Source organism: Triplophysa rosa, linkage group LG1, assembly GCF_024868665.1.
Source record: "Triplophysa rosa linkage group LG1, Trosa_1v2, whole genome shotgun sequence".
Classification (NCBI taxonomy): Eukaryota; Metazoa; Chordata; class Actinopteri; order Cypriniformes; family Nemacheilidae; genus Triplophysa; species Triplophysa rosa.
The window spans coordinates 18,340,954-18,354,138 of NC_079890.1; the positions used below are offsets into that span (position 1 = coordinate 18,340,954).

General features: G+C 38.7%; 1 protein-coding gene across 1 annotated transcript in view; it reads right to left on the minus strand.

Annotated features, from left to right (window-relative positions):
• Window positions 1-651: 651 nt before the first annotated feature.
• The window catches only part of pkp3b (plakophilin 3b), a 31,914-nt gene continuing 19,380 nt past the window's right edge, over window positions 652-13,185 (minus strand). Inside the window, exons 5-13 of the mRNA XM_057341252.1 lie at window positions 8,474-8,678; window positions 6,387-6,561; window positions 5,958-6,075; window positions 5,669-5,833; window positions 5,414-5,593; window positions 4,947-5,100; window positions 4,308-4,503; window positions 3,117-3,204; window positions 652-1,618 (exon numbers count right to left, since the gene is read on the minus strand). Coding sequence (XP_057197235.1) covers window positions 1,577-1,618; window positions 3,117-3,204; window positions 4,308-4,503; window positions 4,947-5,100; window positions 5,414-5,593; window positions 5,669-5,833; window positions 5,958-6,075; window positions 6,387-6,561; window positions 8,474-8,678 — 1,323 coding nt within the window. The 3' untranslated portion in view covers window positions 652-1,576. The remainder of the gene's footprint in view (window positions 1,619-3,116; window positions 3,205-4,307; window positions 4,504-4,946; window positions 5,101-5,413; window positions 5,594-5,668; window positions 5,834-5,957; window positions 6,076-6,386; window positions 6,562-8,473; window positions 8,679-13,185) is intronic.

A 13,185-nucleotide genomic window follows, 5' to 3' on the forward strand; every position in this document is an offset into this window, starting at 1 on the left:
AGTGTTTTGGAAGCTTAGCAGAAAGTTTTTATTTAAGATAAATTACCTTTTTATTTCGTAAGCGTGAAGCAGTATTTTTTGTAAAAGTGAAACAGCTATGTATCATGTATGAGGTGCACACATTTGATATAAAGAATGTCTTGCAGAATGAACTGAGTAAATTCACGTGTGATTATTTCAGTGGGTGTGTGTGGCCCTTTCCATTCTACCAAACATACCTGAAGAGAGAAAAAATGATGACTCTTGCCTGAATGCATGAGAGAGAAAATGATGCCAGACTCCTTTGTCAGCATTTTACAATTCTCTCCTTATCTTAAAGCGAGAGCTGTTTTCTATCAAATGCACAGGATGTTACTCCCATGCACTCAACTTAAGGCCAACCCACAACAATCATTCACTGACCTCTATTGCATTTCAACCTATCAGCCAATAGCCTCCAGAAGCTCACAAAAAGAGGAAAAAAGTTGCGCTTACACCAGACAGTTCTTGTCAGTGTTTTGTGTCAGGTCAAGATCTGGAGAAGTTAAAGGTTTCTACTGTTCACATTAAACACCAAAGGTTAAGAGAATATAACCAAACGCATAAAGGGATTCAGTGATGAGGACAGTCTTTAGAAGATACTGAGTGAACAGCTTAAGAGCACTTCATATTTTTAATACAGACAGAAAGCCAGCAAATATGAATGATAGTTCAGAAAAGTAGACCATTTGACAGACAACACAACAAGCTTTTTTAAGAATGTTACTATATTATATAATAACGATTTTTAGCGATTAGTTTAATGCATTCTTTACAACTGTCACACAACAAAGCAGAGAATTATTTTGCTTTACAATGTTCATGAATTGAATTACAATACAAATGTATTTTATTGTATTTATTTGTTAAGGCAGTGAGCGTTATATTTGTGCTTCGCTACATAATGGTTTAACATGATATTCAGTTACAAATTCAGCTACAAAGTTTATTTCAGATGTAAATTAATTTCACTTCTCATTTCTTTCACACTCCAATAACTGTAACAACCACAAAGCCTGCAGCGGTGTTACATGAAAAGCAAATATTGATAAAGCAGCAAATTTGTCTCTGTAATTGTAAGCAACTGCAATGTTTTAGTTTAGTGCTTCTCTAGGCAAAGTTTATTATTGAACATTTTTCCCATTAAAACTGTGCATCCATTTTCCATCTGCAACAATGTAAAAATAGCATGTCTTGGTGAGAGAATTGGTGTGTATTGCAATATGCAATGAGACTCACAGGAGCTAATATTTTGTGCCTATCTGTTGCCTTCTCCCAAACAGGCTTTAGAGTTAAATAGTAAATTCAACAAAGACACACATGTGGGCCATCCAGGCTCAATCCTCTGCAAGCATTTCTCTACGTCTCTGGCATGTCATAATACTTAAGGGTGTTGTCAGCTTTCCAACTTAGGCTATAGAGTAAAAACTCCAGCGTTCGCTCTCCTCACTGCTTATAGAGTCTGGTCATATTCCAGTTGTGACTTCGGTGGTAAAATCCTACAGATGTCTACTGCCATCTCGTCCAGTTTAGTATTGAGTCATGTATACAGATAAGATTAGATGGTTGCATCAATGAAATCTCGTTTTGCGTATCCTTTCTGTAATTAAAAGAAAAGATTAAAAAGATTTTTATGACTCCAACCTGCCCCTTGTCATGGTAATTCTCAGTAGCAATGCCAAACAACAATGCTCTGTTGTTACATATCAGCTTTGATAAGGTTGTAATATAGACTGAAGATGGTAAAATTCATGCACATGACACACAGATCACCGGTCTGACATTTGGGCCACAGAGCATCAGAAATACACATATTCATACTTTATAGTGGTTATGCAATAAAATGAAGCCATGAGTCAGTTGATGCCATGTCTGGCAACCCTATTTTTGGTTAAAAATAAATAAATAATAATTAAAATAATTTTAAAGTTATAATGTTTCTTGTTTAAAATGAGCTATACTGTCAGCGCTAAATACAATCTAACTTTTAGTAACTATACAAAACAATAAAACGAGACATGACATTTTAAAATCTTTACAAATATAAACTCAGCTAAGTAAAAGAAACATCATGTATGCTTGAACAGGGTAATGTCTGGTAATCAGTTATGGGCTTTAGGTAAATATTTGTCTAGCTAGGCTGATAACTGACTGGAAGAGCAGATATCACACACATAAGGACAGAACATTGATGGGCATTAGAACAACCTCTAGTAACAACACCTAAACAACTATTCACACATTGTATCCGCCCCCATTTATGGACTTAAAATAAAAAGATGACTATTGGCCTTGCAAGCTGACACTTAGTAAGAAAATACACATTCTCGCTATATATATACTGTACACACACACACACGCATGCATGTCTGGTTTACTATCCCCGTGGGGACAGTCCATAGGCGTAATGTTTTTATACTGTACAAACTGTATATTCTATCCCCTATCCCTAACCCTATCCCTAAACCTAAAGATCATAGAACACTTTTTGCATTTTTAGATTTGTAAAAAATATTGTTCTGTACAATTTATTAGCTTTTTTGCCCATGGGGACCACAATTTTGGTCCCCACGGTGACACGAGTCCCCATGTGTTGGTGTGCATTCAGGTTTAGGTCCCCACCGGGATATACAAACATGAACACACACACACACACGTCTGGTTTACTATCTCCGTGGGGACAGTCCATAGGCGTAATGTTTTTTATACTGTACAAACTGTATATTTTATCCCCTATCCCTAAACATAAAGATCAAAGAAAACTTTTTGAATTTTTAAAAAATATTGTTCTGTACAATTTATAAGCTTCTTTGCGTGACAAGTCCCCATGTGTTGGTGTGCATTCAGGTTTAGGTCCCCACCGGGATATAAAAACATGTCCACACACACACACACACACACGCACGCACGCACGCACGCACGCACGCACACACACACACACACACAGAATAGCCTTAAGTGCAAAGTCTGTACACAAGAAGGGATCCAGTTGCATGAGTGAATATCAGATTACAGAGAAAAGGTCTTTGTTTTAAGACTACATGCAACTCTGTGTTAATTTATTTGTGCTTTTAACTGGGCTAGACACAGACACTCACCTGTTTGTAGTCTCTGTGGAGTTTGCTGTACTGAAACATATTGCACAAAACTGTGGAAGCAGCTCTGGCTGCCTTTAGTTTCCCAGGACTGAGAAAAAAAACAGAAGATAGAAACACGAGAAGCATTGCTGGGACATTGTACTCTTGATTAAACTGCTTAATAATGAAACAGCTTGTAGGCTATATTTCAACAGTACTGGCATAAGAGGTGAGGTGCATTATAAATGTGTCATTCATAGTCATATTTGTGTGAAACCATTTCATTCAAAGATTGGGCCTTTCAAGATTACTTTCCACTACGCCCAATGTGTCAATTCTATAAAAAAATCAATGTTCAGTTCAGTGGTTAACAAGCATAGGTTTTTAACTAAAACCACTATACCCAAACAAAAATATGTGATTACAACAAAACCAATAGTTGAAATTGAAATAATTGAAGAATAACAATGTTACTTTCAATGTTTCCCAATTACACGATAACAGGATAATATTCAGAAATGTTCATACAATTTGTTAAATATCTTTGGCATGACACACTAAACATCTGCATTACACCAGAGACAAAACATTACATAAAGCAAATCAATTTGATCACAAAAGCAGATATATAACAGCTAATAAAGACATTTGCATTAAGCAATTAAGGAAGTTTATTCACCCCCATGCCATTCCAAATCTGAATATGACTCTTTCTTCTGTGGAACACAAAAGAAGACATTTTGAGATTTGAGAATGATTTGAGACATTCTTTGTGGTATTGTGTCCACACAATGGGGATCAATGGTTACCAACATTCTCCAAAATGTTGTGTTCTGCTGAAGAAAGAAAACCATACAGGTTTGGAATGAAAAGAGGATGAGTAAATGATGAAAGAAGTTTCATTTTGAGGCGAACTGTCCCTTTAACATCTGCTAACACTTTGATGGTCCCCCAAAATACATTCTATAACTTTGCAACTACATGTCAACTTCTCCTAACCCTAACAATGTCAATACTCTAACGGGAATCATTGGCAAAGTTACTGATAGTTATTATTATTGTCTAAAGTGGACTAACAAAATAAAGTGTAACCCTAAAGTGTACTAAATATATTCCACTACAGTCATAGAGGGGAATTTTCCATTATCTGGGTTATATCAGCCACTAGGAAAAGGTAAATATTTTTTGAGAAACATTATGGCAATTCTATACCTGTTGTCATGAGATGTCTTAATGCCGACCAGCTTGGGCAGTCCATCAAAGAAAGCGATATCTCTTGCAGCTACAGAACTTCCTGTAACAAGATTATTGAAAACTCCACAGATATTCACCACCACGTCACTAGAAGGTTCTTTCTGATATCCGTCACTTGGGAGTTTAGTCACCAGAATATTCACCACTTTGGTGGCTAAGGATAAAAAGCAATGAGAAACACAGCTGGAGTTAGACAAACAGGAAGAGTGAGATACGTGCAGTGTCTCGAGTGGCTTTGGGGGGGAATACTTTCGGAGCAGACGGCGGAGTTCAGGGTGGGGATGAGCAGCTGATATTGAGACCAATACATAAAAGTGTCTGATGGGAACCTAAGTCTGAATGTGGGATAAAGTAAAACAATGTGTGGGAGTCAAACAATGTGTAAAAATCCGACCTGTGCTATTATGGGATGAAGAGTGGTCAGTGTGGAGGCAGAAAGAATGAAATACACCCGGTAAAGCGGTTTTGCTAGTCATCTGTTTGAGCAATAAATATATTTAGGACACTTTTTTGCCAGAATTCTGAATTCTTAGCTGGGAAATCTAACACATTAAAAACTAAAATTAGAGACAAAGAGTTGAGAAGTGACTGACTAACCCATATCAGCTTTGTTTTTGCAGTGTCGGGAGAGATTTCTCAGAAGACCCATGAGAGAGCGGAGTTCAGTGTCGGTGGGTGTTCGTAATTGGTCGAGAATCACGGGTAACATCCGCTCCTGTTCCAGTGCCACACGACTCAACACAGAGGCCCACTGGGAGAGAGAACAAAGGAAATGAGTGAGCAAGCGAGCGAGCGAGCAAAGGAACGTGCAGGAAGATGTGCGAGAACGAGTAGGAAGGATGGAGCTCGATTAATTTTAAAGCAAGCTAGATAAAGAGACATAGGAAAACAGCGAAAACAAAGAAGTGGAAACATGAGATCATAACAGAAAGTACAGTAAACAAATTAAGAACAAGCTGCAAATGATAAATCACATTAGTGATAACGCCTAAAAAAAATCAAATAGAATTTATTGAATAGAAGGAATCTATCTGTTTTGATTGGGTGTGTTTTAAGCATCACACCCTGAACTCTCCGGCAGTGATGTTTTGCAGGGCTCCCGCCGCACCCTCGCGCGTGCATGTGTTCGTCTCGCAGACCTGCAGGATGCGGTTGTACAAACCGACTATCTGAGGGTGCCACAACCACTCTGCTCCTTTAGGCACTCGTGCAACTTCAGAGAAGGTGGACAGATCTTGATTCTTCTGCAGAGACACATCATGAGCATTAGGAAGGACGCTTGGTTATGCTTAAATATATTGAAATTGGAGATTACTAACATCTTTTGACTTCTTGCTTTGTGGGGCGAAGCAGCCTATGGGGTCGCTGTGGCGTGTGCCCTGTGCTCGTGAGGCTCCTTCCAAACGCATCTGAACTGACGCAGGGATCTCAGTATACAGCTGGTAGGAGAGATTGCGCAGAACACATACGCAGTTCTCCACACCCTAGGGGAACAGAAACGAAAGATGGTTTCAGAAATGAATGTTGATTATGGCACAAAAACGGCTACTGTTCTTGGCTTAGAACATTTTTTTTACAACAAATGTGGGAGAGATTCTGATTTCTGACCTTGTCCTCTACTTTTCCCTCATCTAGAGAGTTTTGGATGTATCCAACCAGGGAGTCGACCAACCCACGAGTTTCACGCATCTGTTGCCTGGTTCTTTCATTCACTGAGCTCAGGTTCCTTGTAAAACATAAAAATGGGTGTAGTTAACATATCAATAGCCTTTTTGTTCTATTTTTATAGCGCATTAATCTTTGTCTCTGTAAATCCTTCAAATGAGAAAACAATAGGCATATACTCTTCCTCTGCTGTTCTTTGATAACTTGCAAATTATAAACACTATAAACTAACCAGCCATATGTGATTGAATGCATGTGTGTGTGAGTTTAAATATTTATAAACCTTCATGGGTATTACTAGTTGTATTTAGACCAACAGAGTGTGACCGGCAGTGCAGAGGCATTTAGGTGAGGGTTTGTGAGCAGCTGTACCTGAGACAGCCTGTGGTGTTGTAGAATATATCAGCCTCAGACATGCTCTGCTGAATGACCCCAGCATCTCCACCTCCAGATAGAGGCACCAGCACTCGCTCTGTCAGCTCAGACAAGCTCTCTCTGGCCAACCTTTCCTTCAGACTGTCTTTAGAAGACAGGTTCCACAAAATACCTACAAAAGAGATAAAAAGAGTGAAAACTGGAATTTACCAATTCATGCATAAGCTGCGTCTTAATGTGCACTTATTTGCATTCAATTGTATGCCGAATGCTATAGACGGTTTCAATGGATGGTCATACCTGGCCCCAAGTTAACTTCCGGTCTGTGTTTGTTAAATAATCTGGCAAGTGGCTAGTAAAATAACTATTTATTCTTTATTTAATTTATATTAATATTGTACTGTATAATGATTGTATTAACAATGAACAATTTGTTTAATTTTATTGTATGTTCATTTTATTAAATAAACAATTTGTTGAATGGGTCGTGAAACTATGTCGCATTTAAGTTTAGCCAAGTAATGGTTCTTCTAGTGGTAACCCAAAATAATACTGCCTAGACATACTTTTAAATCGCTAGCTAATGTAATTTACTTGTTATTTCTTTTTCTTGTTTTCAGAAATAATCTGCAAGGTCTTCATTCTTTGCGGATGTCTACTGGAAGTTTGGGCCACAAAAACGCGCATGCTAAGTAACATTTGTTTATGCTGTTGCTTTGAAACCATCTACAGTAAATGCTATAAGTCGGCTATATGGGGAAATCTTATGTACAGTTAGTGAATTTGTTGTATGCATCAAATTCTCAATGACAAAATACCTGACTGAAATCAGTTCAAATTAAACCTTTTTACAAGCATTTTTGAAAAATCTGATTTAAAAACATGTCACGTGTTTCTACTGTTCAGACTCCAACAAGTTAAACAGATTTGGGTCAAACAGTACTTAAAAACAATCTTATTCATGCTGCCTCCCTGAACAAAGCCTTAGTAACCCTGTGTCTAGGTAACAAGCAAAACAGAAGCAGAACACCTGCTATAGCTTATTCTGCACTGAAATGTATGAAGCTGTTTTGTGAGGCAACTACTGGCTCTTTTAAGACCAAAGAATTTTGTACAAAGCTTGGATGTTTATTTACACTATTTTGCAATCCAATGTAGGAAGTATTATTGTTCAATTACTCAAAAAAAATGCTAGTAAAAAGATTTCTAGTACACGTGACACAATCTAGTGATATATCTTTTTTTGGCGGGTGACTATTCTACTCATTGTCTAAGATCTCTTTAATGGCTATTGGGGGAAGTTACAAAGAACTAAGCCTCTAGTGTTGTGGGGTTTTTTAGCGTGCCATAGATCAAGTCATAAAATGTCAGTAAGAGACCTGGCAACCCAAAGTGGAGCAGCAAAGAATGTCAAGGATTGTTTACTAAGTGAATGTGAGTGAGTGTCTGTGTGAGGGGGTGGAGAATGATAGCAGATCTCACAAAGCACAAAGACCTCTGGGAGTCCAACATCCCGCTGTCTGTATCTGAGGTTTGTAGTGACTCCAGTAACTTTCAGACTATCTTTTTTGTTCAGTTTCTCTCTGTGCACTCAGTGCTCTGCTTGACTACACCTGTTCACATTGACAAATCCTACTCCAAACTGGTGCCTAAAGTAACTCCCCTCCACTGATACACTGTAGGAAGACTTTTGTATTTTGTTATCGACGTGACAACTGACAAAAGACATGTACAATTTATGAAATTCACTATTATACTTAAATAACCCTGTATTTCTAGCGAATGTGTGAGTTATATTCTGTGTTAAAGTCTATATTCCTTTATTGGGGTAATACCATGTACTTACCCATGAATTTCCACTATGAAGTGAAGTGACCTATTTGTCAAGTATGGTGACCCGAAATGTGACCTCTGCATTTAACCCATCCAGAGAGAAGTGAACACACGTACACCTGTCACTGCAGCGCCCGGGGAGCAAGTAGGGGTAAGGTCGTTATCCGCCCTGAGGTTCGAACCGGCAACCTTCTGGTCACGAGTCCAACTCTCTAACCATTAGGCCACGACTGCCCAGTACGCAAGCATACCTGTGATATTTTTGCGTAGTTCATCATCCAGTTCTTTTAAAGCACCAATGAGTTTGCTAATTCCACCGGCTTCGATAAGTGCAGTCTTGTTGTCCATGTTCTCGTAGATGAGGTTGCGTGTAGCTCCTGTGGCGTAGCGTTGCACCTCTTGGTTCTCACTGCTAAACAGCTGCACTAATACAGGGATTCCCTTCAGACTGCGTACCTGCGAAAGAATAAAAACAGCAACATTATTTAAGCTTGAAATATTTTTTTTCATCAGTTAGCTTTAATCACATGATTCCTTATCTCTAAATCTTTACACTTCTCAGAGAAGACTTTCTTAAATAAGCCCAACATGGCAACCTGTTCAGACATCTGTCTATGTTTGCAGCGATGTGCTCTCAGGCAGAATGTTCTGCCCCCTGAGGGCCCTGGACAAAGATTAAGGGCAGAAGAAAGCCGTTCTCTCCAGCTGGCCTGAATGTACCATATAACAATAGCGAAGAAAAAGCAGTTTAGCCTTGAGTCTGACTACGGGCCATAAATTAGGCTAGTATATTTTATGATAATATCAGCCAGAGCCAGTAGGTTTTTTGCTTTAACAAAATATCATACATCTTCTTACAAATCTTTGTATTGTAAAGTTGACTTTAAATAGTAACTCTTAATCATTAAAAACTATTTAGAATAACTAGTATATCCAGTGGAGGCCATTTTTATCTTTTTGTTTACTCAACACATAAATAAACGAAGTACTCAAGAGATGTTCATCCATGCTATTTTTTAATCGTTGGCCAATAGATCCTATACAGACATATATGGTCACCATTTGGGAATTTCTGTAGTGTTGCATTTTATAAAAAATACATGTGAAATGACAAATAGTTTAACATTTAAAACCGTCTCTAGACTCCTTAATTCTATTCTGTCCGGATGCACTTCATCTGGCTGTTTTTGAAATGATGAACACATCCTGTGTTTACGCTCTCTAATCCTGTTCAAACAGAGTGTTGAAGGCTGCTCAACAATGCAGACCTCTTTGCCTCTCATTATAGCTGTTACTGAATCTCAAACGGTAGGAAATGTTTTAAAGCGGCCATTCCCCGTGATGCCAATTTTCAAACTTTAGTTAGTGTGTAACGTTGCTGTTAGAACAATATCTGCAAAATGATAAAGCTCAAAGTTCAATGCCAAGCGAGATATTGTCTTTAACAGAATTCGCTTTTCAAGGACTACAGAGAACGGCTGGAATCGGACTACAGCCCTTTACTTCCCGGGTAAATGATGTCACTATTCCGAGTTTTAGAAAAACCTCCGCCCAAAGGAATAGAGGGTATGCACGTGTCGTCACTTTCCCACGTGAACACGCCGGAACGCGCCTGCTTGAGTGGTAAAACACTGGGCAAAATGAATGGTTACAATATCAGGAAATGCAATTCCGCACAACATTTGAGTGTCTAAGAACACCTGATTCCTTTGTAAGTCATAAGGTAGTCGTAAGGATCACCGTCGAGTCCAGCTGCTTGTAGTTTCAGCAAATAATTGCGTGTTTTAGTCCCGGTTTTTGTTCCTCCTATTGAATGCAGCCATTTTGCCTTAGTTTTACCACTCAAGGGAGCGTGTCCCGGCATGTTCACGTGGGAAAGTGACGTCAATGCATACCCTCTATACGCCAAAAAAGTCCTGGAAGGCCTGGAATGCACCTATATATGACAGGTTGAACACCCGCCTACTTCTCGAGCCCTGCCCACTGGTTCACGCATGACAGTACTGAACACAAGCTGCACAGAACCAGATAGAGAGAGTGTAAGCTTCATGCCGTTAAAGATCGCAAAATATTGTGCAGTAGTGGTGGGCGGATCGATTCTTAAGATACTTTCGATACTGAGGTTGTATCGAAAAGGATCGATCCTAACATAAAAATATCGATACTAATGTGTTTTTAGTTTTTACTACTGGTTTTATTTATTTACTAATGTAGCTAATAATTGTATAATGAAGAAAAACTATTTCCCATACACCTAGTTTTGCACACGTTGCTCCTCCTGCCCTGCTGTGTTTTGTAGTCCGCTATCACGTGACTCAGCAGCGCCAAGCGCAAGAACGCAGACACTGCTGCAGCCGGCAAAAAGAAGAGGAGCATCGTGCGGAGTTTTTTCACCTCGGTGAATAAAAACACTGCGAAATGCGATGTATGGCAGTGGGCCTTTGGGGGTAAAAAGCCAAAGATTGAAAGTACTTTATTGTTTGAGACACAAAGTAAATAAAGTGCTTAAATAATTGTGTGCACTTTGTTTATAAATTCACTTAAAAAAGTGTAATGAAAGGGAAACATGTTAATTTGTTCTATTATTTTATCTAAACATAACACTGAACAAAAACTGAAAAGCAGTTTTAAAATCTTTGTTCTTGAGTAATAATTTTGTCCACTTTGTTTTTTTAAAGAGAAGTAGTACTGGGATAACGAGAAATTGTTTTGTTAAATATCGTTTTTCTGTTCTGTTAATCTGTTATTGTTACTATTTACCAGTAATAATTTGTTGCAAAGTTCATGTTTGCAAATTCGATTACAGGAATAAATAACTAAATAAATAGATTTATTTGGTTTAAATGATGTCCAGTGTTTTAACATCTACATGATTAATTAGCCTACAGGCACATTAAGAGCACAAATCACAAAATATTTTAGTGGTCATGAAAATATATTCAGATTTAGCATATTAATGATGCATTCATCTGATAAATCATGACATTTCATTTACAGGAAAGTAAATGTAAGTTCAAGTGAATGCTTTTTAAAAGTTAAAAGTATTGGTATCGGTATCGAAATCGGCAATACTGGCCCTGCATTTACTTGGTATCGGATCGATACTAAATTTTACAGTATCGCCCACCACTATTGTGCAGTGCCTGGTTGTGGAAGAACACAGTCGATGCATAACCTTCCTTCGGATTCCGACAGTAGGAATGTGTGGTTGAAGTTCATTTTTAAAGACGTTCCAGCTCACGTGGGGAAAACATTGAGTGTTTGTTCGCTTCATTTCAATGCGGATTCCTTGAACAAGTCTTTGCGGAGAGACTAAAACTAAAAAGCAGTGCTGTGCCGTCAATATTGGATCCGACAGGAATGGCGCAGCAATCTTATGTGAGCAAAACATATTTGTACTATGCGTCACTATTGCTTTGTTAGAGATCGCTTGATATGCCCTGATAGTATTACCTGGGGACCTCTAGTCATTTGTAATAATTGTAATCAGCATCTCTGTGATTTGACGGTCTCATATATCATTTTCAAGGTTTTATCCACCGTTTGCGAATAATGGAGGCTGTTTTGAAGTGTTTTGATATTATTTCTGGTGCTGGGTCATATCCATATCTGCCAACACTGTCGTTTTGGCCGGGAGTCTACCGTTTGTTTATTTATCATGAAAACTATAACATTTGAGACCCGCGATCGCGGTGGTCTTCTGTCCAGTTCACGGGTCTTAAATGCTGACATGTACGGTCATATATCACTAAACACCATACAACTATAGGCTATACAAACTATACGCAAAGCCTTGCCATCCAGTGTTGCCAGATAGAGTTGAAGGTTTCCAGCCCCAAAACGGTCCAAAACCCGCCCAAACGCACACAAAACCGCCCAAAATATTTGATTAATATTTGGTTAAATTTGATCAATATTTAGCTATTTTAAATGCCACAATTAATGTACCATAGCGACATACTGTACACCAACAGCAATGGAACCACAGTAACAAAATGACAACATAAGACTTTCTCATCTTTGGCCCATGGCCCCGCCCTCACACCACACACAATGCACTTTTACAGTGTAGATTTAGTTTAAAGATCATTCACATACCCAATTCGTTAATAACGAGTTCAACAATGTGTATTGAAATTATATTTTACATTTCAAATAGTATTATTTTAACTATTATTATTACTACATTTTACTCATTATAAACAGGTGTGTAAGTAAGAGCGAGACAGACAGACAGACAGAGAGAGGGAGATCTTAAGCCTAACGTTACCTTTAAATGCAGAACAGTAACAGGGTGTCGATTGTAACTTGACAGGATGCTAAAGAACACAGCTGAACACAACTTTTCAGAATCACTCTCCCACTCCTTTCTGTAACATTTTTTATATTTTGCCCACTTAGACTTCGGCATATTGACTGTATATTTCCTGCTGAGTGCTGAATGCTTCTTCTCTTTTGGCGGTTACAAAATAGTAATGGGTCGTTATTGCACGATTCGTTCATTTTGAACGAATCTTTAATGTGACTCGGGAAGAACGAGTCGTCTCGGGGAGTGATTTGTTCAGTCGCGCATGCGCACCATTCTATGGGTCCTGTACTGGAATTAGTAAATTAACTAATTTCTCTGTCCAAAGCTGTCATGTCACGTGACAAAAGAACGAACGACTCAAACCCGAAGACTCGGAAGGTGAACTAATCGTTTCTCTTTCCGGCTCTGACTGCATTGGTAAAGCGTACAGGGCTGTCACGTGATGAACGAACGACTCAAACCCGAAGACTCGGAAGGTGAACTAATCGTTTCTCTTTCCGGCTCTGACTGCATTGGTTAAACGTACGGGGCTGTCACGTGATGAACGAACGACTCAAACCCGAAGACTCGGGAGGTGAACTAATCAATTCTCTTTCCGGCTCTGACTGCATTGGTTTAGCTTACGACGCTGTCACGTGATGAACGAACGACTCA